This window comes from Amblyraja radiata, chromosome 3, assembly GCF_010909765.2.
Source record: "Amblyraja radiata isolate CabotCenter1 chromosome 3, sAmbRad1.1.pri, whole genome shotgun sequence".
NCBI classification, from domain to species: domain Eukaryota; kingdom Metazoa; phylum Chordata; class Chondrichthyes; order Rajiformes; family Rajidae; genus Amblyraja; species Amblyraja radiata.
In genome coordinates this window covers 86763213-86790313 of record NC_045958.1, presented here as the reverse complement: position 1 = coordinate 86790313, position 27101 = coordinate 86763213, and the positions used below count along the sequence as shown (strand labels likewise).

Below are 27101 nucleotides of genomic sequence, written 5' to 3'. Positions count from 1 at the left end.
AACCTGGGCGTCCTTGTACATTGAACCTCTCCAATGGACCAATTTTATCCCTCGTTATCCTTTTGCTATTAATATAGCTGTAGAAACCCTTTGGATTTACTTTCACCTTACTTGCCAAAGCAACCTCTTTTAGCTTTTCTAATTTCTTTCTTAAGATTCTTTTTACATTCCTTATACTCCTCAAGCACCTCATTCACTTCATGCTGCCTATAATTATTGTAGATCTCCCTCTTTTTCCAAACCGTCCAATTTCCCTTGAAAACCAGGGCTCTTTCCGATTTTTACTGTTTCCTTTCAACTGAACAAGGACACAAAGATTCTGTACTCTGAAAATTTCCCCTTTAAATGTCCTCCATTTCTCTTCCACATCCATCCCATAAAACAAAATGTCCCAGTTCACTCCTTTTAAATCATTTCACATCTCATCAAAGTTAGCCTTTCTCCAATCAAAAATCTCAACCCTAGGTCCAGTTCTGACCTTCTCCATAATTATATTGAAACTAATGGTATTGTGATCACTGGACCCGAAGTGCTCCCCAACGCATACCTCCGCCACCTGACCTGTTTTGTCCATTCTCTTCCAAATGGGAATAAATCCTGTCTTGAAAAATTCTCTGCAATAGTTTCCCTACTACTGATATGTGGCTCACCGGCCAATAGTTCCTTGGATTCCCTCTACATCCATTCTTAAACGAAGGAACAACATTGGTCATTCTCCAGTCCTCTGGGACTTCGCTTGTGTCTGGAGAAGAAACTAAGATCCTCTCTAGCCTCCCCAATACTCCCCTCTACTGCCTTTCTCTATCCACATTTTGTACTTTTATCTCTCTCCCCATCTCTCTCTCCCCCCGCCTCTCTCCCCTCTCTCTCCTCCCCTCTCTCTCCTCCCCTCTCTCTCCCCCCGCCTCTCTCTCCCCACTTAGTTGAGGCAGGTACTAGAACAGCATTAGAAGCCATTTGGACAGGTACATGGATAGGACAGGTCTAGAGGGATATGGACAAATGCTGGCAGGTGGGACCAGTGTAGATGGGGTAGGTTGTGTGGTGTGGGCGTTGGGCCGAAGGGCCTGTGTCCGTGTGGTGTCAGGTTCCAGTGTAACAGACACAAGGCCAGACCTGGGCAATCATTTATTACAGGCAATAAATTACAGTGATTCTTTACATCAGAGATCGACAGACAGACAGAGAGACAGAGAGAGCAATCACAGCACAGGCACCATGCACCCTCACCTGGGGGGGGGGGGGGGGGGGGGCACCATGCACCCTCACCTGGGGGGGGGGGGGCACCACAGAAACTCAGGGCAGAGCTGCCAACTTCAGAATCAGGCACAGGGCCCCTTCCCCCCCCTGGCTCCGACTGTGGTGGGCGAGCAGGAGAGGAGGGGGGTGGAGGAGTGAACAGGGTGAGGGGATGGTCGGGGGTGGGATGGTCGGGGGCTGCCCCCTTCCCCTGCTGCCTCCTCACCACGTCCCAAACTCAGACATCATCGAAGATCCTGCTGCGTGACATAGAGAGATATCTCCCGGCCGGCTGGTACCTGTGTGGAGAGGGGGGGGGGGGGGGGGGAATGAGGTGATTAGCAGCACTGTCTGAGCCATGTGATTCTATGAACATTGTCCACATAACCCCCCTTGACACCTGACCTAACTGTGACCCCACTGTGACCCCTGACTAGTTTAGTTTAGTGTTTTGTTTTGAGGAGTTCTAGCTTTATTATGTGTGGGGGGGGGAAGGGGGAAACTAATTTTCAGGGTCCCTACCTGGTCGGAGATGCAGCTTTTCTCCGGGCTGCAGCTTCGACCCCGTCCCCGCGGCCTACCAGCGGGCCTGGAGCGGCGTCTCCTGAGGGGACCGCCCGGAGCTTCGGCAGCGGTGGCGGCACCGGCTCAGCAGCGGCGGCGGCGCCGGCGGCAGCGGTACCGGGTCGGCATCGGCGGCGGCGGAGCTGCGGGTCGGAGGACGGAGGTGCAGCGCTGGAGCGCCATTGCGGGGCTGGCGGTGACTTGGCTGAAACTCCGGTAACTGGAGCTGGGTCCGTTGCGGAGCTGCGGGTCTGTGGAGCGGCTGCGGGCGGCGGCGCTGAACTTTCCATCGGGAGCCTGGGATCTCTTGATGAGATCGCCAGTTGAGCTCCATTCGGCGCGGCCTTGTCGGCTCCGGAAGCCACGGACTCGAGTAAGGAGGCCCAACTATGGGTGGACATGGGGATGGGACTGGGCTTTGTGCCGTTCCCCACAATGGGAACCATTGTGGGGGGATGTTTTGATGTTGAAACTATCTATTACTGTCATGTTGTATTCTTTTTTTATGTGCTGCCTGGCAAAAAGAATTTCACTACACCTAGGTGTATGTGACCAAATAAAATTTGACCCCACCATTCCCCCTGACCCCACCATGATCCCCTGACCCAGCCATTCCACTGACCCCACTGTGACCCCTGACCCCACCATGATCCCCTGACCCAGCCATTCCACTGACCCCACCGTGACCCCTGACGCCACCATGACACCTGACCGCACCATGATCTCATGACCCCGCTATTCCCCCTGACCCTACCGTGACCCTACCTGCCGTGTTCGGAGCTGGGCTCGACGGGGTCGGCCCTGAAGTCGAGAGATTCCACGTCTTGGAGAAGCTCCGAACTGTCCGTGTCCCGGGGAGCTGCGGAGAGGTCACAGACAGAGGTCACCAGGGGAGAGGTCACAGGGAGGTCACGGAGTGAGAGATCACAGAGAAAGGTCACGGAGAGAGATCACCGGGGAGACAGGTCACGGGGAGGAGGTCAAGGGGGGAAAAGTCACCAGGGGGCGAGGTCATGGGGGAGGAGAGGTCACGGAGAGAGAGGTTACAGAGAAAGATCACGGGGTCATGGGGAGAGGTCACGGGGGTCATGGGGAGAGGTCATGGGGTGAGGTAGTTGGGATTTGCGTTGAGTGGTAGCGAGGCCACGTGTGCTGGGGGGGCTATTGGGGGGGGTGTTGGGGGGGGATGCTGGGGGGGGTGGGGGGGGTGTTGGGGGGTGGTCTGGGGAAGGGACTGGAACGGGGTGGATGTTTGGGGGGGGGGGTGAGAGGCATTACTCATTGTGGGGTGGGTCTGGGAGAGGAGGAGGAGGGACAGTCAGGCAGGGTAGTTGCAGCGAGGGGAGGGGGGAGGGGTTACTCACCGCGTGGGGGGAGGGGGCTGGGTTCTGGGGGCTCGGGGGGGCCACGGTTCCTGATGGGCTCGATGCTCTGGTTCCCGTAACGTTCCTTCCACTCCTGGAAAACACAGGGAGAGGTTAATGGAGGGGGGAGGGAGGAAGGATGGGGGGACAGGAAGGGTGGTGTGTGGAGAGTGATGGGGAGAGGTGTGGATGACAGGACGGGGCTGTGGGAGGGGGAGGGGGTTGTGTGGAGGGGGAGGGGGTTGTGTGGAGGGGAGGGAGGGGTGTGGGGGAGGGGGAGGGGGTTGTGTGGAGGGGGTTGAGGTGGGTGGGGAGGGAGGGGGTTGTGGGAGGGGAGGGGGTGTGTCCGGGTTGTGTAGGGGGGGGGGGGGGTCTCTCACCCGGCGCCGTGTCTCCCCGTCCTCCTGCCGTTGCCGTTTCCTCTTCTCTGCAACAGAAAAGCAGTTGGTCCGCTACGGCCCCATGACTGGCACTCACCCCAAAACAAAAGCCCCTCCCCCCCCCACCTCCCCCTCCCCCCTCCCCGCCCCCTGTCCACCCTCCCCCTTCACCCCTCTCCCCCACCCCCTTCACCCCTCTCCCCCACCCCCACGCTGTCCTGCACGCATCACGGTACGTGTGACACCCACAGCATGCTCCAAATACACGGACTCTAGTAAGGTGTTCGACAAGGTTCCGCATGGTACGCTGCTCTGGAAGGTTAGATCGCATGGGATCCAAGGAGAGATAGCTGAATGGATGGAACATTGGCTCCATGGAAGGAAGCAGAGGGTGATGGTTGAAGGTTGCTTCTCAGAATGGAGGCCTGTGACTAGTGTCGTGCCTCAGGGTTCGGTGTTGGGCCCGTTACTGTTTGTCATCTATATCAATGATTTGGATGAGAATATACAGGGCAAGGTTAGCAAGTTTGCTGATGATACAGAAGTGAGTGGTTTTGCAGATAGTGAAGATGGTTGTGAACGATTGCAGCAGGATCTGGATCGATTGGCCGGGTGGGCGGAGGAATGCCAACCTATGAGGCACTCTTAAGACAGCTGATGTTTAGTTTTATGTGTCGCCTGGACAAATCAGAGAACCACATAATTGAAGCCCTAGTCAGCCCTCTGAAAAGCTGCTATAGATTTCACTTCTAGGCTAAGACGGCATTGGTGCAATAGCTTGTATATCTTATAGGCTAATATGCAATTTTTAATGTCTTTTTTGTATCTCCTTATACTGTATGATGTGTTATATGGACCTGTGTCTGAAATAAAGCTTTATTATTATTATTATATTATATTATTATTAATGGTTGATGAAGTTTAACACAGAGAAGTGTGAGGTGTTGCATTTTGGGACGTTGAACAAGGACAGGACCTACACAGTAAATGGTAGGGCTCTGGTAGTGTTGTAGAGCAGAGGGATCTAGGAGTACAGGTGCATGGTTCCTTGAAGGTCAAGTCACAGGTAGATAAGGTGGTCAAAATGCATTTGGCACTTTGGCCTTCATCAGTCAGAGTATTGAGTATAGAAGTTGGGAGGTCATGTTGCAGTTGTATAAAACATTAGTGAGACCTCATTTAGAATATTGTGTTCAGTTCTGGCCACCATGTTATAGAAAAGATATTGTCAAGCTGGAAAGGGTACAGAGAAGATTTACGAGGATGTTGCCAGGACTAGAGGGTGTGAGCTATAGGGAGAGGTTGAATAGGCTGGGTCTCTATTCCATGGAGCGCAGGAGGATGAGGGGAGATATTATAGTGCAAGGGTTCCAACCTGGGGGTAGGTTTACCCCCAGAGGGTAAATGTGTTGATTCTGGATATGTTCTCATTGACTGACGTGTTTGGTTCTGGTATAACGGTATCTGTTCATCGTTAGTTGTTCATAAATAAGTGAAAGACCATTGTTATGTGCTTTTAAAGTTGTAAACAGGTAAACGGGACGAATAAGGTTGGGAACCCCCGTTATGGAGAAGTATAAAATCATGAGAGGAATAGATCGGGTAGATGCACAGAGTCTTTTGCCCAGAGTAGGGGAATCAAGACCCAGAGGACACAGGTTCAAGGTGAAGGGGAAAAGATTGAATTGGAATCAGCGGGGTAACTGTTTGTGATGGGTGGTGGGTGTATGGAAGAAGCTGCCAGATGAGTTAGTTGAGGCTGGGACTATCCCAACATTTAAGAATAGGTACATGGATAGGACAGGTTTGGAGGGATATGGACCAAGCGCAGGCAGGTGGGACTAGTGTAGATGGGACATGTTGGCCAGCGTGGGCAAGTTGGGCCGAAGGGCCTGTTTCCACACCATCAATGACTCTGTGAGGTGGGACTAGTGTAGCTGGGACATGTTGGCCGGTGTGGGCAAGTTGGGCTGAAGGGCCTGTTTCCACACAGTATCGTTCTATGACTCTGTGAGGTGGGACTAGTGTAGCTGGGACATGTTGGCCGGTGTGGGCAAGTTGGGCTGAAGGGCCTGTTTCCACACTGTATCGCTCTATGACTCTGTGACTCACAGAGCATGCTCCGTACACAAGGTACATATAACACACAGAATGTGCTCCACCTGCTGTATTCTGATGAAACTCACCTCTTTTGATCAGTTCCTTGCCCTCATCCACCAGGTCAGAGGTCATCTCGTTGTCCCCCATGAACTGCTGGAAGCCGAGGAGATTGAGGCAGCGGGTGCCGAGGCTGTGGAGAGGAGGCCAGGGTCAGTAGCGGCTGCAGTTACTGTGGGCCTTCTGGAGCTGCCGCCTTGCACTGTGACTGGGGTGAGGAGGAGCTCGGCCCTTTCACACACTGGCCTCCTTCCTGCACCATTCCTTCAATTTGTCATTAACTCTGGAGCTTCCCTGAACGTGGGGGGGGCGGGGGGCTTACCGATAATGCCCGTGTAGTGGGATCAATGATCAATTGATGTTTGTAAACTGCAGTTTGGCAGTATTGATCCTACAGTACTGGTACTAACATGAAGTATTGATCCTACAGTACTGAAGTGAAGTGGAATAAAATCTCTTTGTACAAAGAAAGGTGTTCAGACGCAGCGTGAAGCTCCCTCTACAGCGTCCCATCACACACTCCCTGGGTGGGGGGGGGGGCTCTTCCCCAGTGGGAGGCAGGAGTACAGGGGGGGGGGAGGCAAGGTGGGGGAAGGAGAGGGGGCAAAGAGGTAGGGGGGAGGGGGGAGGGGGAGGCAGGTGTGAGGGGGGAGGGGGGTGTACCTGAAGTAGGTGGCGATACACAGGATGAGCACCAGCATGGGGTAGTAGATGTAGAAGCCATCAGCGATGAACGAGATCACCCGCATCGAGCCCATGATCTGGGGAACAGAGGTCAGTGAAAGGGGATACCCCTCCACCCCCCCACAAACCTGCCCAGCATCAGCCCCGCCATTCCCCTCCCCCCCCTCCACCGCCCGCTTCCCCAGCCCCTGCCCCCCCCTCCACCCCACAACCCCCCCTCCCCTCCCCAACTCCACCCCAGCCCCCTCCCTCCCTCCATCCCCCCCTCCACCCTCCCCCACCTCCACCCCAGCCCCCTCCCTCCACCCCACCCTCCACCCTCCCCCACCTCCACCCCCACACCCCCCTCCACCCTCCCCCACCTCCACCCCAGCCCCCTCCCTCCATCCCCCCTCCCCCTCACCGAGGTGTAGGCAGCCTGCTCGTGGGCCTGGTGTGAGATGGCGGAGTCCATGTGGATCAGGCCCAGGAAGTTGAGGCAGAGCGGGGGGGGTCAGTCTGCAGAACAGCCTGCGGGCAGGGGGTGGGGGGACAAAGGTCAGCACGAGGGGTCACAGGTCAGCACGAGGGGGGTTTCACGGTGAGGGTGGTGATGGGGGCGGGGGGGGGTACTCACATGCCGCTGAAGAGCAAGCTGTAGGCATCGGTCTGGTGGTGTGGGGCCAGGTAGTAGTAGTTGAAGACACGGATACGGAACACAGTCCAGTACACACACGTGCTGAGGAACAACAACGCCAGCAGGCAGCCCATCTACAGGGTAGAGAGAGTGAGCCTGGGCCAACCCCCTGCCCCCCCCCCCCCCCCCCCCCACACCCCCCACCCACCCACCCACAGCTCCAGCAGGCAGCCCATCTACAGGGAGAGTGAGAGAGAGAGAGAGAGGGAGGGTGAGACTGGGGCCAAACCCTTCCTCACCCCTCTCCTCCCATCCACCCCGCCCAACCCACACACAGACAACTGCCAGCAGGCAGCCCATCTTTGGGAGCAAAGCCCACCCCCAACACTGTGCCCCCCTCACCCCCCACCACAGGGCCCTGGGCCCAGGGACAGGGTGAGCAGGCAGGCCACCTGTGTACAGGGGGGGGAGAGAGGGGCAGACTAAGGAGCAAACACCACACCCAACCCACACTGTACTCCCCCTCTGATACCCCCTGCACCAGTGGTTTCCCCATCCCCTCTCTCCCCCCGCACATCGTCTATCTCTGCACCTGTAGAGTTAAAGGCCCTACGGCCCAACGTGCCCCAGCTACACTAGTCCCATTGGCCTGCGCTTGGTCCATATCCCTCCAAACCTGTCCTATCCATGTACCTGTCTAACTGTTTTTAAATGTTGGGATAGTCCCTGCCTCAACTACCTCCTCTGGCAGCTTGTTCCATACATCCACCTGTGTGGAAAAGTTAACCCTCTGATTCCTATTCAATCTTTTCCCTTTCACCTTGAACCTATATCCTCTGGTCCTCGATTCCCCTACTCTGGGCAAAAGACTGTGCATCTACCTGATCTATTCCTCATGATTTTGTACACCTCTATAAGATCTCCCCTCATCCTCCTGTGCTCCATGGAATAGAGACCCAGCCAACACGACCTCACCCTATAGCTCACACCCTCTAGTCCTGGCAACATCCTCGTAAATCTTCTCTGTACCCTTTCAAGCTTGACAATATCTTTCCTATAACATGGTGCCCAGAACTGAACACAATATTCTAAATGCGGTTCCACCAATGTCTTATACAACTGCAACATGACTTCCCAACTTCGATACTCAATACTCTGACTGATGAAGGCCAAAGTGCCAAAAGCCTGTTTGACCACCTTATCTGTCTGCGACTCGACCTTCAAGGAACCATGCACCTGTACTCCTAGATCCCTCTGCTCTACAACACTACCCAGAGCCCTACCATTCACTGTGTAGGTCCTGCCCTTGTTCAATGTCTCAAATTGCAACACCTCACACTTCTCAGTATTAAATTCCATCAACCATTCCTCCGCCCACCTGGCCAATCGATCCAGATCCTGCTGCAATCGTTCACAACCATCTTCACTATCTGCAAAACCACTAACTTTTGTATCATCAGCAAACTTGCTAACCTTGCCCTGTATATTCTCATCCAAATCATTGTAGATAGTTGTAAGAACATAGGGCATAGGAACTATGGGCATAGGGCATAGAACATAGCCATTCGGCCCTTCGAATCAGTACCTCCATTCAATATGATCATGGCTGATCATCTGAAATCAGTACCCTGTTCCTGCTTTCTCTCCATATTCCTTGATTCCTTTAGCCCTAAGAGCTAAATCGAACTCTCTTGAAAACATCCAGTGAATTGGCCTCCGCTACCTTCTGTGGCAGAGAATTCCACAAATTCACAACTCTCTGGGTGAAAAAGTTGTTCCTCATCTCAGTCCAAAATGGCCTACCGCTTATTCTTAAACTGTGACCCATGGTTCTGGACTCCCCCAACATCGGGAACAGTTTTCCTGCATCTAGCCTGTCCAATCTCTTAATAATTGTATATGTTTCTATAAGATCCTCTCTCATCTTTCTAACTTCCAGTGAATACAAGCCCAGTGAACCCATTCTTTCATCGTATGCCAGTCCCGCCATCCCAGGAATTAACCTGATACGCTGCACTCCCTCAATAGCAAGAATGTCCTTCCTCAAATTAGGTGACCAAAACTGCACACAATACTCCAGGTGTGGTCTCACCAGTGCCCCGTGCATCTGCAGGAGGACCTCCTTGCTCCTAAACTCAAATCCTCTCGCTATGAAGGCCATTAGCTTTCTTCACTGCCTGCTGTACTTGCATGCTTACTTTCAGTGACTGATGAACAAGGACACCCAGGTCTCGTTGAACCTCCCCTTTTCCTAATCTGACACCATTCAGATAATGCGTAAGAAGAAACTGTTGTTCCTGGTTTACACCGAAGATAGACACAAAGAGCTGGAGTAACTCAGCGGGACAGGCAGGATCTCTGGAGACCCAAAGGGTATTATTCAGACCCAAAGGGTCTCGACCCGAAACGTCACCCATTCCTTCTCTCCAGAGATGCTGCCTGTCCTGCTAAATTACTCCAGCTTTTTGTGTCTATCTACCAATCTGATAATAATCTGCTCTCTTGTTCTTGCCACCAAGTGGATAACCTCACATTTATCCACATTAAACTGCATCTGCCCACTCACCCAACCTATTCAGTCACCATGCTAGCATCCTCCTCGCAGCTCACACTGCCACCCAGCTTCATATCATCCGCAAACTTGGAGATGTCACATTTAATTCCTTCATCTAAATCATTAATATATTGTAAATAACTGGGGTCCCAGCACCGAGCCTTGCGGCACCCCACTAGTCACTGCCCTGCCATTGTGAAAAGTACCCGTTAAATCCTACTCTTTGCTTCCTGTCTGCCAACCAGTTCTCTATCCATGTCAATACCCCCAATACCATGTGCTCTAAATTTGCACACTAATCTCTTGTGTGGGACCATGTCAAAGGCTTTTTGAAACTCCAGATGCACCACATCCACTGGCTCTCCCTTATCCATTCTACTTGTTACATCCTCAAAAATTCCAATAGATTAGTCAAGAATGATTTCTCCTTCATAAATCCATGCTGACTTTGACCGATCCTGTCACTGCTTTCCAAATGCCCTGCTAATAACATCTTTAACAATTGACTCAAACATCTTCCCCATTAACGATGTCAGGCTAACTGGTCTATAATTCCCCTTTTTCTCTCTCCCTCCTTTCTTAAAAAGTGGGGTTACATTGGCTACCCTCCAGTCCACAGGAACCGATCCACAGCCGATAGAACATTGGAAAATGATCACCAATGCATCCATGATTTCTAGGGCCCCCTCCTTGAGTACTCTGGGATGCAGACCATCAGACCCTGGGGATGTATCTGCCTTCAGTTCCAACAGTTTACCCAACACCATTTCCTGACTAATGTGGATTTCCTTCTGTTCCTCCCTCCCGCTAGATCCTCGGTCCGCTAGTATTTTGGGAGATTATTTGTGTCTTCCTTAGTGAAGACAGAATCAAAGTACTTGTTTAACTGGTCTGCCATTTGCTTGTTTCCCATTATAAATTCACCTGATTCTGACTGTAAGGGACCATTTGTCTTCACTAATCTTTTCAATAGATAATAGACAATAGGTGCAGGACTAGGCCATTCGGCCCTTTTAATGGCCTATTCCTGCACCTATTTACGTATCTTTCCTTGTTACATATCTAAACAATCTTTTCCTTTTAACATATCATATTGTGGCTCCCCGCTCTCTCCCCCTCCCCCCCCCTCTTCCCCATACCTGTACATGCAGGTAGTTGTGATTGCCCCTCTCTCCCCCTCTCTCCCCCTCTGTCTCCCCCTCCCCCCCCCCCTCTCTCCCCGTACCTGTACATGCAGGTAGTTGTGATTGCCCCCTCTCTCCCCCTCTCTCCCCCTCTGTCTCCCCGTACCTGTACATGCAGGTAGTTGCGGCTGTTCTCGGCAGAGCGGATGAAGATGGCGAAGATGGACAATACGGGGCTGGTGCTGAAGAAGGTGCATTCGGACCAGACCACCAGCACTGAGAACGCTGCCAGCACCAGCGCCAGGGCACGGTGGCACCAACACCGCAGCCGGCACTGCCAGTACCACTCTGTGGGGGCACACACCGTACACACGTCACACGGGGAACACAGAACGGCACACGTCACACGGGGAACATGGAACGGCACACGTCACACGGACACGTCACATGGGGAACAGCATATGGACATGGCACACGTCACACGGGGAATGACATGGACAGGTCACACACAGGGGGCGTCACACACAGTTTAGTTTACTTTAATTTACAGCCACAGGCCCTTCGGCCCACCGAGTCCTGGCCTACCAGCGATCCCCATACATTAACACTATCCTACACACACTAGGGACAATTTACACTGACACTTGGACAATTAACCTACAAACCTGCACATCTTGGAGACAACCCATGTGGTCACGGGGAGAACGTACGACTCCATTAAGCCAGAACCCGTAGTCAGGATCGAACCCGGGTCTCTGGAGCTGAGGCAGCAACTCTACCGCTGCGCCACCCAAGGCAGAGATAGATAGATTCTTGATTAGTACGGGAGTCAGGATTATGGGGAGAAGGCAGGAGAATGGGGTTAGGAGGGAAAGACAGATCAGCCATGATCGAATAGTGGGGTAGACTTTATGGGCCGAATGGCCTAATTCTGCTCTTATCACTTATGATCTTATGACACGTTACATGCACCGACACGTCATCACATGGGTACGTCACACGGGATGAGCACATGACACGCATCAGACATGTCACGCGGGCTGAGTGTACACCAGGCATGCCACACGCACGGGGACACACAGTGGGCCAGTCTACAGCGGGCAGGAATACTTGTAATATTATGGGTAACAAGGAAATGGCAGAAGAGTTGAATAGGTACTTCGGATCTGTCTTCACTAAGGAAGACACAAACAATCTCCCAGATGTACTGGAGGACAGAGGATCTAAGGGGGTAGAGGAACTGAAAGACATTTTCATTAGGTGAGAAACAGTATTGGGTAGGCTAATGGGACTGAAGGATGATAAATCCCCTGGGCCTGATGGTCTGCATCCCAGGGTCCTCAGGGAGGTGGCTCTAGAAATAGTGGTCGCATTGGTGATCATTTTCCAATGTTCAATAGATTCAGGATCAGTTCCTGTGGATTGGAGGACAGCTAATGTTATCCCACTTTTAAAGAAAGGAGCGAGAGAGAAAACGAGGAATTACAGACCAGTTAGCCTGACTTCGGTGGTGGGAAAGATGCTGGAGTCAATTATTAAAGAGGTAATCATGGGGCATTTGGTTAGCAGTAACATGATTAGTCCAAGTCAGCATGGATTTATGAAAGGGAAATCATGCTTGACTAATCTTCTGGAATTTTTAGAGGATGTGACAAGTAAAATGGATGAAGGGGTGCCATTGGATGTAGTGTATCTAGACTTTCAGAAAGCCTTTGATAAGGTCCCGCACGGGAGACTAGTGACTAAAATTAGAGCACATGGTATTGGGGGTAGGGTGTTGACATGGATAGAATATTGGTTGGCAGACCGGAAGCAAAGAGTAGGAGTGAACGGGTCCTTTTCAGTATGGCAGGCAGTGGCGAGTGGAGTGCCGCAAGGCTCTGTGTTGGGGCCGCAACTGTTTACCATATATATTAATGATTTGGAAGAGGGAATTAGGAGCAACACTAGCAAGTTTGCAGATGACACAAAGCTGGGTGGCAGTGTGAACTGTGAAGAGGATGTTAGGAGGTTGCAGGGTGACCTGGGCAGGTTGAGTGTGTGGGCAGATGCGTGGTAGATGCAGTATAATATAGATAAATGTGAGGTTATCCACTTTGGCGGCAAAAACAAGGGGGCGGATTATTATCTCAATGGGGTTAGGTTGGGTAAGGGGGAGGTGCAGCGAGACCTGGGTGGATTTAAGAGAGAGTTAGATAGAGCTCTAGGGGCTAGTGGAGTCAAGGGATATGGGGAGAAGGCAGGCACGGGTTATTGATAGGGGACGATCACCCATGATCACAATGAATGGCGGTGCTGGCTCGAAGGGCCGAATGGCCTCCTCCTGCACTTATTTTCTATGTTTCTATGTTTCTAATAGCCACGGCACGTTGCATCACAGCTTGGATTAGGAACAGCTCCATCCAAGACCGCAGAAAAAATTGCAGAAAATTGTGGACGCAGCCCAGACCATCACACAAATCAACCTCCATCAACACCTCACGCTGCCTCAGCAAGGCCAGCAGCATCATCAAGGACCAGTCTCATCCCGGCCACTCCCTCTTCTCCACTCTCCCATCGGGCAAGAGGTACAGAAGTGTGAAAACGCACACCGCCAGATTCAGAGACATTTTCTTCCCAACTGTTATCAGGCAACTGAATCATCCTACCACAACCAGAGAGTGGTCCTGAACTATCTACCTCATTGGTGGCCCTCGGACTTGATCGGACATTACTGGCTTCACCTTGCACTAAATGTTATTCTCTCATCATGTATCTGTACACTGTAAATGGCTGGATTGTAATCACGTATTGTCTTTCCGCTGACTGGTTAGCACGCAACAAAATCTTTTCACTGTACCTCGGTACACGTGACAATAAACTGAACTATCGCACAGTGTGTGTACAATGGGGCACGGCGACAGGCGGGGGTCAGAGGTCAGGGGTTGTGGGGTCAGGGGTCACTGACCTACGCAAGGGGTGTAGAGGTAGCGGCTGAACCATCCTCGGGGCTGTGTGGGGGGGAAACTGTGTACAAAGTGGGAGGTGGCGTTGTCCTGGTTACGGGCCACGTCCTCCAGATAGAAGACCTGTTCCAGCAGCAGTGTCCACTGTACCGACACACGGCCATAGCGCTGGGCAGCACGGATCACCTGTGTGGGGGAGAGAGAGAGAGAGAGATGGGGAGAGCGTGGCGTGACACTGGTGTAACTGCAATGCTTGGATCTGGGGGACAACAGCATCAGGAGGCAGACAGGGTAATGGATGCTTCCCCCCCACCACGTGCAGCTGCCCCCATCCCCTCGCACACTACCTCCCCCCTGTCATCACCCCCTCCCTCCCCCCCGGACCCCAGCCCAGACACCCCTCAACCTGACCCCCCTGTCCCCACCACCTGCTTGTGCAGCCACGCCATCCCCCCCCCCTCCGTATCCCGCACCCCTCCTCATCCTCCCCGTCCCACCTGCTTGTGCAGCCACGCCAGGCCACCCCCCCCCCTCCCACCCATCTCCCCCCCCCCCCCACCCATCCCCCCCCCCCCCCTCCGTATCCCGCACCCCCCCTCCCCCTCCCCGTCCCACCTGCTTGTGCAGCCGCGCCAGGCCACGCCCCCCCCCCACCTCCCACCCACCCCCCCCCCTCCGTATCCCGCACCCCTCCTCACCCTCCCCGTCCCACCTGCTTGTGCAGCCGCGCCAGGCTGCGCTCACTGGGGCAACCTCCACGTTCCTCAAAGTCCTCGTAGTCATCCATGCTCCTGCCCATCTGCTCCTGGTACTCCACAGGGCACTGAAACACAGCACACACCAGCAGCTCAGCCCAGCAGCTCCCAGCAGTCCCACACACCAGCAGCCCAGTCCCACCACACCCCTCCCCCTCCCCCTCCCCGTCCCCGTCCCCGTCCCCACCTTGCGGAGGATGGTGTCGATGTTTTTCCGCTGGGGGTGGTTGTACTTCACCGTCTCGTTCAGTTTCCTCACCTCCTGCACACACACGTCAGGGGTCAGTACGGGGCAACCCCCTTATATATCCCCCCCCACCCCCCTCCTCTGTCCCCAACCCCCCTCCCCTCCACCCCCCGCCTCTGTCCCCAACCCCCCTCCCCCCCACCTGCCTCTGTCCCCAACCCCCCCTCTCCGCCTCCCCACCTCTGTCCCCAAACCCCCCCCACCCCCCGCCTCTGTCCCCAACCCCCCCTCCCACCCCGCCTCTGTCCCCAACCCCCCAACCCCCCCTCCCCCGCACACACCGCCCCTCCCCCCCACACACCGCCCCCTCCCCCCCCAACACCGCCCCCCGTCTCCCCTCCCCCCCCACGCCACCTCCATCAGGTCGTCGAGCTCCTCCTGAGCCTCCACTCTCTCGGTCAGCAGCTTGGCAGCTTTGAAGTGAGTGCGGGCCAGCGTGTGGCCAGAGTGGGCAGCTGTCCAGTGCCAGCGCGGCAACTCCACCAGCCCATAGCCCAGCAGCAGCACCAACAGGAACAGGCCCCACGTGTTGGCTGCTGTGATCCCGATCATCTGCAACTGGTACCTGCAGCGGGGGGAGGGAAGAGGAGAGAGGGGGAGAGAGAGGGGGGGTGACACCAATGTGATTCAGTGCAGTTACGCATCCCCTCCCATTCCATCCCTGGGTCGTTGGTGGGGGGGTTCACTGACCGGTCGAGCCGTAGGATGGGGGTACGGGGATGGGGGTACGGGGATGGGGGGATGGGGATGGGGGTACGGGGATGGGGGTACGGGGATGGGGGGACAGGGAGGGGGATGGGGGGACGGGGATGGGGGTACGGGGATGGGGGGACGGGGATGGGGGTACGGGGATGGGGGGATGGGGGTACGGGGATGGGGGTACGGGGTACACTGACCAGCCTAGCCGCAGGCCGGGGTGTACAGCCACATAGATGAGCAGGCTGCCGAAGATGAGCAGGTAGGTGCCGTAGTAGATGGCGTTCTCGATCAGAGCCGTGCGCACCTTGCCCGCCATGGAGAACGCTCCAGACCGAGCATACGACTGCATGAAGGGCAGCAAGATCCTGCAACACAGCACACACGTGAACACGCCACACACACGTGAACACGCCACACACGTGAACACGCCACACACACGTGAACACGCCACACACACGTGAACACGCCACACACACGTGAACACGCCACACACACGTGAACACGCCACACACACGTGAACACGCCACACACGTGAACACGCCACACACACGTGAACACGCCACACACACGTGAACATGCCACACACACGTGTCGACACCGCACACACAGAAGGGAGGGGGAGGAGGAGGGAGAGAGAGGGAGAGGGAGGGGGAGGGAGAGGGGGAGGGAAGAGGGGGAGGGTGGGGGAGGGTGAGTGTGGAGGTAGGAGCAGGACAGGACAGGGGAGTGTTGTCCAGTCTCCAGCCAGCTCACCAGGTGAGGAACTGTGACGTCCAGTAGACCACTCGCCAGAAGACGGGCAGAATACCGTCGGGGATGTAGCTCCACGGCCTCACACACTCCGGAAACAGCTGCAAACCCGCACTGCTGGGGAGAGGGAGAGAGAGGGAGAGAGGGAGAGAGAGAGAGAGAGAGAAAATGGGTCCAGTGTACCAGCACCGCTGGAAGAGTCAAGATTGCCATGTGTCCCAGATAGTACAATGAAATGCTGCAGCACAACAGAACAGGAGATAAAAGTTCAGTGGGACGACAGATGGCACAATGGGCTAAGTGTTCGGCTGGCAACCGGAAGGTAGCCGGTTCGAATCCCGCTTGGAGTGCATACTGTCGTTGTGTCCTTGGGCAAGACACTTAACCCACCTTTGCCTGTGTGTGAATGTGTGTGAGTGATTGGTGGTGGTCGGAGGGGCCGTAGGCGCAGATTGGCAGCCACGCTTCCGTCAGTCTTCCCCAGGGCAGCTGTGGCTACAGAAGTAGCTTACCACCACCGAGTGTGACTGAGGAGTGAATGAATAATGCGATGTAAAGCGCCTTGAGTATTAGAAAGGCGCTATATAAATCCCATCCATTATTATTATTAGTGTGCAGGGCTGCCAACATTGGGTGATGTTTGAGAGTGAGAAATTGCGAGGGAGCGCAGCGACCGAGGGGGGAGGGGGGGGGGGGGGGGGGTGTACGGGAGGGGGGTGCACCCCTCTCCTACGGTTGGGAGCTTTTGTATTCTTCAGCTTAAAATTGTGCATACTGTAGCGAGTCTTTTAACTTACACTTGAATGCAACATTTATGCTTTAAATTGGATTAGGTATGAATAAGGATAGGCTAAATTACATTCCTAATTACATTCCACAGTAGAGCCAGGCTCTGATCAACAGGTGCAGCACATGAATGACATTAGTATATTCATGTATGGAAATCAGATTATAATTCATGCATATAGAGGAAAAAACCCCATAGAAACAAGGCAAGAGGAGTCAGACTTCCATCACTGTTCTGCACACATAAATCAATCAACCTTACCCTTTGACTATAGAAACAAGACAAAAATAATGCCACATATTCAACCAAGTATATGGTTCAATGAAATTAAGATATATGTGTAAAACATATATATGTATCAGGCCCACACCGACCAGCAATCTACCATACACCAGTTCCATCCAACACGCCAGGGACAATTTACAGAAGCCAATTAACCTACAAACCTGCACTTCTTTCGGATGTGTCAGAAACCGGAATATCCAGAGAAAGCCCATGTGGTCATAGGGAGAATGTACAAATTCTGTACAGACAGTACACATAGTCAGGAACAAATCTGTGTCTGTGGTGCTGCAAGGCAGCAACTCTACCGCTGCCCCACCGTGCCACCCCATTCAATTATTTTTTTCTGAAATATATTTATTATGGTGTCATGTCAATAAAGATTAACACATGATTCTGATTTCTGCCCTTAGTTGGATAACACACATCTCCAGTCACTGTGTTTTACATCTACATGGCTGTTTTTCAATCTCTTCAGTCTGAAGGTCTCAACCCAAAACGTCACCTATTCTTTCTCCCCAGAGATGCTGCCTGTCCCACTGAGTTATTCCAGCTTTTAGTTTCTATCTTCAGTTTAAACATCTGCAGTTCCTTCCAACACTCTTTGTTAAGTGAAACAGGTCCTATTCTCATAATATTATTAATCTCCAGGGACGCTGGGGAGATAGCCAGCCCTGCCGGCAGTCAGGTCGTTTTGTTCATCTTTTGTTATATTTAGTGTTTGTTAAAAGTTTGATTTAATGTACTTTGGTTTGTTTTATGTGGGGGGAGAGGGGGGGGGGGGGAAATCGGGGGAAACTTTTTTCCAGGTTCTTACCTTCCCGGAGATGTGATCATTTTTCAGATCCCATTCTCCGGGCTCTGCGGCCTACCATCGCTGGAGCTGGAAGCCGCCTCGGACTGTCGTGAGCCCCACCGCGGGGCGCGGACTTAACATCGGAGCGGATCCCTTGCCTGGGATCGCTCCCACCACGGCCTGTGGAATTACCATCGAGGGCTCGCACCCTCGGGAGAGGCAAGCCGGGAGCTCCAACGCCACAGAAGGTTCGACCAGCCCCGACGCAAGGTTTGATCGCCCGGCGCGGGGGAGCTGACAACCCCCTGATGCAGGAGCTGAACGCCTCGGCACGGAGGGCCCAAACGCCACCGGCTATGGGAGTCAAGATCATCCCGTTAACGGGGACTCGAGGCCCCCGACCAAGGAAGAACACAAGGGAAGGACTTGAACTTTATTTCACCTTCCATCACAGTGGGGAATGTGTAGGAGTCACTGTGGTGGATGTTCATGTTAAAATGTGTTTTTGAGTCTGTTACTTTTAATTGTATGACTGACCTGGCCAGTGAAATTCCTCGTATGTTGCAAAACATACTTGGCGAATCAAATCTGATTCTGATTCTGATCTCAACTAAGTCTTTTCTTCACCTCTGTTGCTGCAGACAATATGGTCCCAGTTATCAAATCTTTCTTCAAAGTGAAAAAAAAATTCCATCCCTGCCAATTTGTTAATAAATCGCCTCTGGATCCTCTCCAGAGCAATTTCACCTTTCTACAGTTGTCATAGTCTTACAGCGTGGAAACAGGCCCTTCATCCCAACTTGTCCATGCTAGTCCCATTTATTCGCATTTGGCCCATATCCCTTTAAACCTCGTGTGTGCCAGTGTGTATGTAAAGGTGTGTATCAGTGTGTGTTAGGTTGTGTGTGAGAGTGTGTGTTAGGTTGTGTGTGAGAGTGTGTGTTAGGTTGTGTGTGAGAGTGTGTGTTAGGTTGTGTGTATCAGTGTGTGTTAGGTTGCTTGTGAGAGTGTGTGTTAGGTTGTGTGTGAGTGTGTGTTAGGTTGTGTGTGAGAGTGTGTGTTAGGTTGCTTGTGAGAGTGTGTGTTAGGTTGTGTGTGAGTGTGTGTTAGGTTGTGTGTGAGAGTGTGTGTTAGGTTGTGTGTGAGAGTGTGTGTTAGGTTGTGTGTGAGAGTGTGTGTCAGTGAAGTGGCGACCATACCCGGAGTGAGCGGAGACTTGGCGATGTCCGGGGAGCATTTCCCTCTCTCCCCCCCTCCCCGGGAATGTGGGCCGGCCCAGGTGCTCTGTGTCCAGCTGGGGGCCAGGGGGAGGTGAGGGAGAGTGACCCGGGGGTCCGGCACCCGAGATTCATCCCCGCGGCACCGGAGGTGGCACCGATGCTACCACTCACCCGGTCCTCTCCTGGCTCCGGGCCGGGGTTAAAACTCCATGTGGTGTGGACAGAGCGGCCAACGGACATAGAGCCGCCGGAGGTGAGGGTGGGAGGGGTGAGTGGTGCATCGGGGGGGGGGGTGGGGGGGGGGTCGGTGCTGGGACCACCGCTGTGTCTCACCTATCACACCATCTGCACGGGAATGTGAATGCGGGTGAGGCAGCATCTATAGAGCGGTAGACAAAAATGCTGGAGAAATGCTTGAGTGTGAAGAAGGGTCAAGGTCAGACATAGGTGCTGCCTCACCCGCTCAGTTCTCCAGCATTATTGTCTACATTGCCATTTTAAACAATGTGCGATGGGCTTAAGCCAATTGCTCGTTCTTTACGGGAAACCCGCCGACAGAAAACTATTCTCATTAGTGAGTGTGGAGGAGTGTGACTTTATTTATTCATTTATATATATATAAAATAAAAAAATTTTGAGCGTTAGAACTTCTGTCATCAGCGTGAGAATTTCGTCAAATGCGTGAGTCTCACGCTCAATGCGTGAGAGTTGGCAGCCCTGAGTGTGTACGTATACATATGCACACATATTCAATAAATAAACAGATATAGTGCAATAATTGTAGTTCAGAGCTTATTTGTTGTCGTGTTTAGGTGCTGGAGTAGGCCATTCGGCCCTTCGAGCCAGCACCGCCATTCAATGTGATCATGGCTGATCATCCCCAATCAGTACCCCGTTCCTGCTTTCTCCACATATCCCCCGGCTCCGCTATCTTTAAGAGCCCTATCTAGCTCTCTCTTGAAAGTATCCAGAGAACCTGCCTCCACCGCCCTTTGAGGCCACTCCATTCTCTCAGCATATGACAGACCCGCCATTCCGGGAATTAACCTTGTAAACCTACGCTGCACTCCCTCAATAGCAAGAACGTCCTTCCTCAAATTAGGGGACCAAACCTGTACACAATACTCCAGGTGTGGTCTCACTAGGGCCCTGTACAACTGCAGAAGGACCGCTTTGCTCCTATACTCAACTTCTCTTGTTATGAAGGCTAACATGCCATTCGCTTTCTTCACTGCCTGATGGCTGTAGGGAAGAAGCTGTTCCTGAACCTGGACGTTACAGTTTTCAGGCACCTGTACCTTCTTCCCGATGGTGGGGGGGGGAGGAGCAGGGGGCAGTGAGCAGTTTTCAAGAGTTAGATTTAGCTCTTAGGGCTGAGGGAATCAAGAGATATGGGGAAAAATCCAGAATGGGGAACTGATTTTAGATAATCAGCCATGATCATAATGAATGGCGGTGCTGGCTGGAAGGGCCGAATGGCCTACTCCTGCACCTATTTTCTATGTTTCTCTGCCAGAGTGGGGATGGGAGAGCGTGGAGGGATGAACCATATTGAGAACGCTGTGAACGTACACGCGTGCTTGCTGGTCCATGGGACATTGTCGGATACTATAATTTCTGGAATGCCAGAGGAGGTTAGGGCAGAGGGGAATGTAGATCCTGTGGTCGCTGCGTTACATCTGTCGCGCCTCTATCCACTTGGAATGGGCATTAAAAATAATTAGATACACATGTTCCCAGAACGGTGTGAAATAATCGATAAGAATGTGCTTCCGCAGGGAACCGCGCCAGGCCCGTGGTTTAAGGGGAACGTTTGCAGATGCAATCTGCCTGGTCTGACAAATGGGACAAGTGCCTACCGTATTCTCAATATCTCTGTCAATGTTTAGCCAAAACACGTGGCTTCTCACCAGTGTCTTCATTCTCACACCAACAGCATCATACAAGTCCCAGAGTATGCACCCCCAGCCCCAACTACTCAACTGCCCCATCACATCTACAACCATCACAGGGGATCTTATAGAAACATATTACATTATGTGAGGATTGGGCAGGCTAGATGCAGGAAACATGTTCCCCATGTTGGGGGAGTCCAGAACCAGGGGGCACAGTTTAAGAATAAGGGGCAGGCCATTTAGGACTGAGATGAAAAAAACATTTTCACCCAGAAAGTTGTGAATCTGTGGAATTCTCTGCCATGGGAGGCAGTGGAGGCCAATTCACTGGATGTTTTCAAGAGTTAGATTTAGCACTTTGGGCTAATGGAATCAATGGGATATGGGGAGAAAGTAGCAACAGGGTACTGAATGTGGATAATCAGCCATGATCATATTGAATGACGGTGCTGGCCCGAAGGGCCGAATGGCCTACTCCTGCACCTATTTTCTATGTTTATACAGCCATTGTGTAGGCTTGGTTCATGTTGACGGCTTGTACATGGTTGAACCTCAGGTTGTTGGGCCAGCCAACCTGTAGAGCCCTTTTTGAGTCTACGCTCAACTTGTGTAAGAGCTGGCATTGTAATGGTCACGCACTAAACAAGAACTCTCAGACACAAGGGTGGTCAGGTGACATCTGGATCATCTATGACAGAGAACTGACCAAACACCCAGGGAAGAGTGACATATCAACGGGTCGATGGTCAAGAACTTCAAATTCCTGGGCGTTCATATTTCCGAAGATCTCTCCTGGTCCCAGAACACTGATGCAATCATAAAGAAAGCACATCAGCTCTACTTCCTGAGAAGATTACAGAGAGTCGGTATGTCAAAGAGGACTCTCTCGAACTTCTACAGGTGCACAGTGGAGAGCATGCTGGCCGGTTGCATCGTGGCTTGGTTCGGCAACATGTGCATCTAGGAACAGAAAAGGCTCCAACAAGTCGTAAACACTGCCCAGTCCATCATCGGTTCTGACCTCCCTATCATCGAGGGGATCTATCGCAGTCGCTGCCTCAAAAGGGCTGCCAGCATCCTCACGGACCCACACCATCCTGGCCACACACTCATCTCCCCGCTGCCTTCAGGTAGAAGGTACAGGAGCCTGAAATCTGCAACATCCAGGTTCAGGAATAGCTACTTCCCCACAGCCATCAGACTATTAAACACAACATCAAACAAACTATGAACTATAACAACCTATTGCACTTTATCTGTTTATTGATGTGTGTATATATATATTCTATGGTACATGGAGACACTGATCAGATCTGTACTTCTGACTACAATATCCTGTTGTGCTGCAGCAAGCAAGAATTTCATTGACCTATCTGGGACACATGACAATAAACTCTCTTGACTTGACTCTTGAAGCACCCCTGGTGGACGATGCCATCGTTCAAGCAGGTGAAAGAACAGGTACAACACCAAGTGATGAAGGGCTTCCAAGTCTACAGACCTCTTCAGCAGGTGATCAAGAAGCTGCTCATCACAAGTTGGCTGCTTGATCGGTACCAGGCTGGATAACAGCAGCAGTCCTTTCACTGTCTTCCTATGTACAGTAGATTGTTTTGTTGTCCCTTGCCTGCAGTCCCCACCTAGAGTGTGGTTCGGGATGAACCATGTTGAGAATGCAGGTGCCACAGCCCCACATAGTGTAGGGCGGTCATGGTGGTGCAGCAGTAGAGTTGCTGCCTTACAACAAATGCAGCGCCGGAGACCCGGGTTCAATCCCGACTACGGGTGCTGTCTGTACGGAGTTTGTACATTCTTCCCGTCACCTGCATGGGTTTTCTCTGAGATCTTCTGTTTCCTCCCACACTCCAAACACGTCCAGGTTTGTACGTTAATTGGCTTGGTAAATGTAAAAAATAGTCCCTAGTGGGTGTAGGATAGTGTTAATGTGCGGGGATCGCTGGTCGGCGCGGACCCGGTAGGCTGAAGAGTCTGTTTCCGCGCTGTATCTCTAAACTAAATCAGCTCCAAACACAGCAGCCGTGTACATTATGTTAGCATTCATAGCAAAAGGATTTGAGTATAGGAGCAGGGAGGTTCTACTGTAGTTGTACAGGGTCTTGGTGAGACCACACCTGGAGTATTGCGTACAGTTTTGGTCTCCAAATCTGAGGAAAGACATTATTGCCATGGAGGGAGTACAGAGAAGGTCCACCAGACTGTTTCCTGGGATGGCAGGACTTTCATATGAAGAAAGACTGGATAGACTCGGCTTGTACTCGCTAGAATTTAGAAAATTGAGGGGGGATCTTATAGAAACTTACAAAATTCTTAAGGGGTTGGACAGGCTAGATGCAGGAAGATTGTTCCCGATGTTGGGGAACAAGGGGTCACAGTTTAAGGATAAGGGGGAAATCTTTTAGGACCGAGATGAGAAAAAAAAAATTCACACAGAGAGTGGTGAATCTGCGGAATTCTCTGCCACAGAAGGTAGTTGAGGCCAGTTCATTGGCTATATTTAAGAGGGAGTTAGATGTGGCCCTTGTGGCTAAATGATCAGGGGGTATGGAGAGAAGGCAGGTACAGGATACTGAGTTGGATGATCAGCCATGATCATATTGAATGGCGGTGCTGGCTCGAAGGGCCGAATGGCCTACTCCTGCACCTATTTTCTATGTTTCTATGTACAGTACGTACACGTGTGTTTGTTTGTCTGTCACACAGTGCGTCGGTCTGTGTGGCCGATCAGTGCGGATGGCTTTGCGTGTGACGTGTTCCGTGTGCGGCAGCTCTCACGTGCTTGGTCCCCGCCTGATCTGGTGTGGTCTAGCCCCGCGCACACGTAACAGAGGGGGAGTGGGGGGTTACCTGGGTGAGGTGTTGCTGGAGATGCCCGTGGGGGGCTGTGTGGAGTTGGGGGCCACGGTGGGGGACAGCTTCCTGTTGTCCACGATGCATTGTCTGTAAATGGTCTAAAACACAGAGACAGAACGTCAGTCTCCCCACAACCCAGCCCTGTGCACGGGGAGCGTGGGGGCAGTGTGGGGGCAGTGTGTGGGGTCAGTGTGTGGGGTCAGTGTGTGGGGTCAGTGTGTGGGGGGCAGTGTGGGGGCAGTGTGGGGGTCAGTGTGTGGGGTCAGTGTGGGGGGTCAGTGTGTGGGGTCAGTGTGTGGGGTCAGTGTGTGGGGTCAGTGTGGGGTCAGTGTGGGGGGTCAGTGTGTGGGGTCAGTGTGTGGGGTCAGTGTGTGGGGTCAGTGTGGGGTCAGTGTGTGGGGTCAGTGTGTGGGGTCAGTGTGTGGGGTCAGTGTGTGGGGGCAGTGTGGGGTCAGTGTGGGGTCAGTGTGGGGGTCAGTGTGTGGGGTCAGTGTGTGGGGTCTGTGTGTGGGGTCAGTGTGGGGGTCAGTGTGTGGGGTCAGTGTGTGGGGTCAGTGTGGGGTCAGTGTGTGGGGTCAGTGTGTGGGGTCAGTGTGGGGTGGGGGGGGGTCAGTGTGTGGGGTCAGTGTGTGGGGTCAGTGTGGGGTGGGGGGCGGGGGGGTCAGTGTGTGGGGTCAATGTGTGGGGTCAGTGTGGGGTCAGTGTGTGGGGTCAGTGTGGGGGGTCAGTGTGTGGGGTCAGTGTGGGGGGTCAGTGTGTGGGGTCAGTGTGTGGGGTCAGTGTGGGGGGTCAGTGTGGGGGGTCAGTGTGTGGGGTCAGTGTGGGGTCAGTGTGGGGGTCAGTGTGTGGGGTCAGTGTGTGGGGTCAGTGTGGGGGGTCAGTGTGGGGGGTCAGTGTGTGGGGTCAGTGTGTGGGGGAGGGGTCAGTGTGTGGGGGAGGGGTCAGTGTGTGGGGTCAGTGTGGGGTCAGTGTGTGGGGTCAGTGTGGGGTCAGTGTGGGGGTCAGTGTGTGGGGTCAGTGTGTGGGGGAGGGGTCAGTGTGTGGGGGAGGGGTCAGTGTGTGGGGTCAGTGTGGGGTCAGTGTGTGGGGTCAGTGTGGGGTCAGTGTGTGGGGTCAGTGTGTGGGGTCAGTGTGGGGTCAGTGTGTGGGGTCAGTGTGTGGGGGAGGGGTCAGTGTGGGGGAGGGGTCAGTGTGTGGGTCAGTGTGTGGGGTCAGTGTGTGGGGGAGGGGTCAGTGTGTGGGGTCAGTGTGTGGGGGTGGGGTCAGTGTGTGGGGTCAGTGTGTGGGGGTGGGGTCAGTGTGTGGGGGTCAGTGTGTGGGGTCAGTGTGTGGGGGTGGGGTCAGTGTGTGGGGTCAGTGTGTGGGGTCAGTGTGTGGGGGAGGGGTCAGTGTGTGGGGGAGGGGTCAGTGTGTGGGGTCAGTGTGTGGGGTCAATGTGTGGGGGAGGGGTCAGTGTGTGGGGGAGGGGTCAGTGTGTGGGGGAGGGGTCAGTGTGGGGGGGAGGGGTCAGTGTGTGGGGTCAGTGTGTGGGGGAGGGGTCAGTGTGTGTGGGGTCAGTGTGTGGGGGAGGGGTCAGTGTGTGGGGGAGGGGTCAGTGTGTGGGGTCAGTGTGTGGGGTCAATGTGTGGGGAGGGGTCAGTGTGTGGGGTCAGTGTGTGGGGTCAATGTGTGGGGGAGGGGTCAGTGTTGTGGGGTCAGCTGTGTGGGTCAGTGTGTGGGGTCAGTGTGTGGGGTCAGTGTGTGGGGTCAATGTGTGGGGGAGGGGTCAGTGTGTGGGGTCAGTGTGTGGGGTCAGTGTGTGGGGTCAATGTGTGGGGGAGGGGTCAGTGTGTGGGGTCAGTGTGTGGGTCAGTGTGTGGGCGTCAGTGTGTGGGGTCAATGTGTGGGGGAGGGGTCAGTGTGTGGGGTCAGTGTGTGGGGGGTGGGGGTGAGTGGGAGTACCGGGTGCGTTACCGTGGTGATGGGGGAGGGGGTTACCGTGGTGACAGGGTTACCGTGGTGATGGGGGAGGGGTTACCGTGGTTACGAGGGGGGCTACCGTGGTGATGGGGGAGGGGTTACCGTGGTGATGAGGGGGGGCTACCGTGGTGATGGGGAGGGGTTACCGAGGTTGACGAGGGGCTTACCGGTGTGGGGGGGTACCGTGGTGGGGGGAGGAGGGGTTACCGTGGTGACGTCGAGCGGCAGGATGATGACGATGAGGAAGCAGAGGTACCAGGCCAGCAGCGTGGCCACCGTCACCAACCGGTGCTGCCGGCTAAAGTCAGCGTATCGCCACAACACCAACACAGCCAGCACGAACACCACCACCACGTCCACCGCCAACACCAAACCACTCATCCTGAACACCAGCGGGTGAGAGGGGGAGGGGGAGAGATGGGGGGAGGGAGGGGGAGAGAGGAAGGGGGAGAGAGGAAGGGGGAGAGAGGAAGGGGGGGAGAGAAAAGGGGGGAGGAAGGGGAGAGACAGAGGAGAGAGGGAGAAGGGGGAGGGAGGGAAGGGGGAAAGAGAGAGGGGTAGATGGGGGGAGAGAAGGGGGGGAGAGAGACGGAATAGGGGTGGGGGAGAGAAGAGGAAAGAGAGCGGGTAGTGGGAATGGGGGGGAGGTAATGGGAGAGAGCGGTAGAGAAACAGGGAACAGGGGAATGAGGAAGAGAGGAGGGGGGGGAGAGGTTGGCCTGAGAGGGAGAGGGTGAGGGGAGGGGAAGAGAGGTGGGGGGAGAGGGGGGGGGAAGTCAGTTGCTGGAGTTTATAGTCCAATCCCCGTAAACGGGTGGAGTCTGTCGGCAAGGCTGTGGGAAAATAAACAGAGTGAATGAGTGCAGGGCCCAGAGTGAGGGGATAGTGATAGTGCACAGCAAGTACAGTCATGTTTCAACAAGACATCAGGGGATCAGCTCGTTTAGTAGTTTAGTTTGGAGATACAGCACGGAAACAGGCCCTTCGGCCCACCGAGTCCGCACCGACCAGCGATCCCTGCACTAACACTATCCTACACACACTAGGGACAATTTACACTTATATCAAGTCAATTAACCTACAAACCTGCACGTCTTTGGAGTGTGGGAGGAAACCGGAGATCTCGGAGAAAACCCACGCGGGTCACGGGGAGAAGGTGCAAACTCCGTACAAACAGCACCCATAGCTGGGATTGAGCCCGGGTCTCTGGCGC

At 53.7% G+C, this 27101-nt stretch overlaps 1 protein-coding gene across 1 annotated transcript; it reads right to left on the bottom strand.

Annotated features, from left to right (window-relative positions):
• Positions 1–1111: 1111 nt before the first annotated feature.
• Positions 1112–26366, bottom strand: lmbrd2 (LMBR1 domain containing 2). The gene is given in 18 exon segments (XM_033018246.1): positions 1112–1538; positions 2569–2662; positions 3168–3261; positions 3548–3594; positions 5734–5837; positions 6368–6465; positions 6792–6878; positions 6880–6898; positions 7005–7138; positions 10849–11030; positions 13630–13813; positions 14340–14450; positions 14570–14644; positions 14984–15194; positions 15526–15693; positions 16082–16195; positions 23924–24027; positions 26096–26366. Coding segments are annotated over 18 exon segments (2061 nt in total). The 5' UTR covers positions 26270–26366; the 3' UTR covers positions 1112–1477.
• Between the last annotated feature and the right edge of the window lie 735 nt (positions 26367–27101).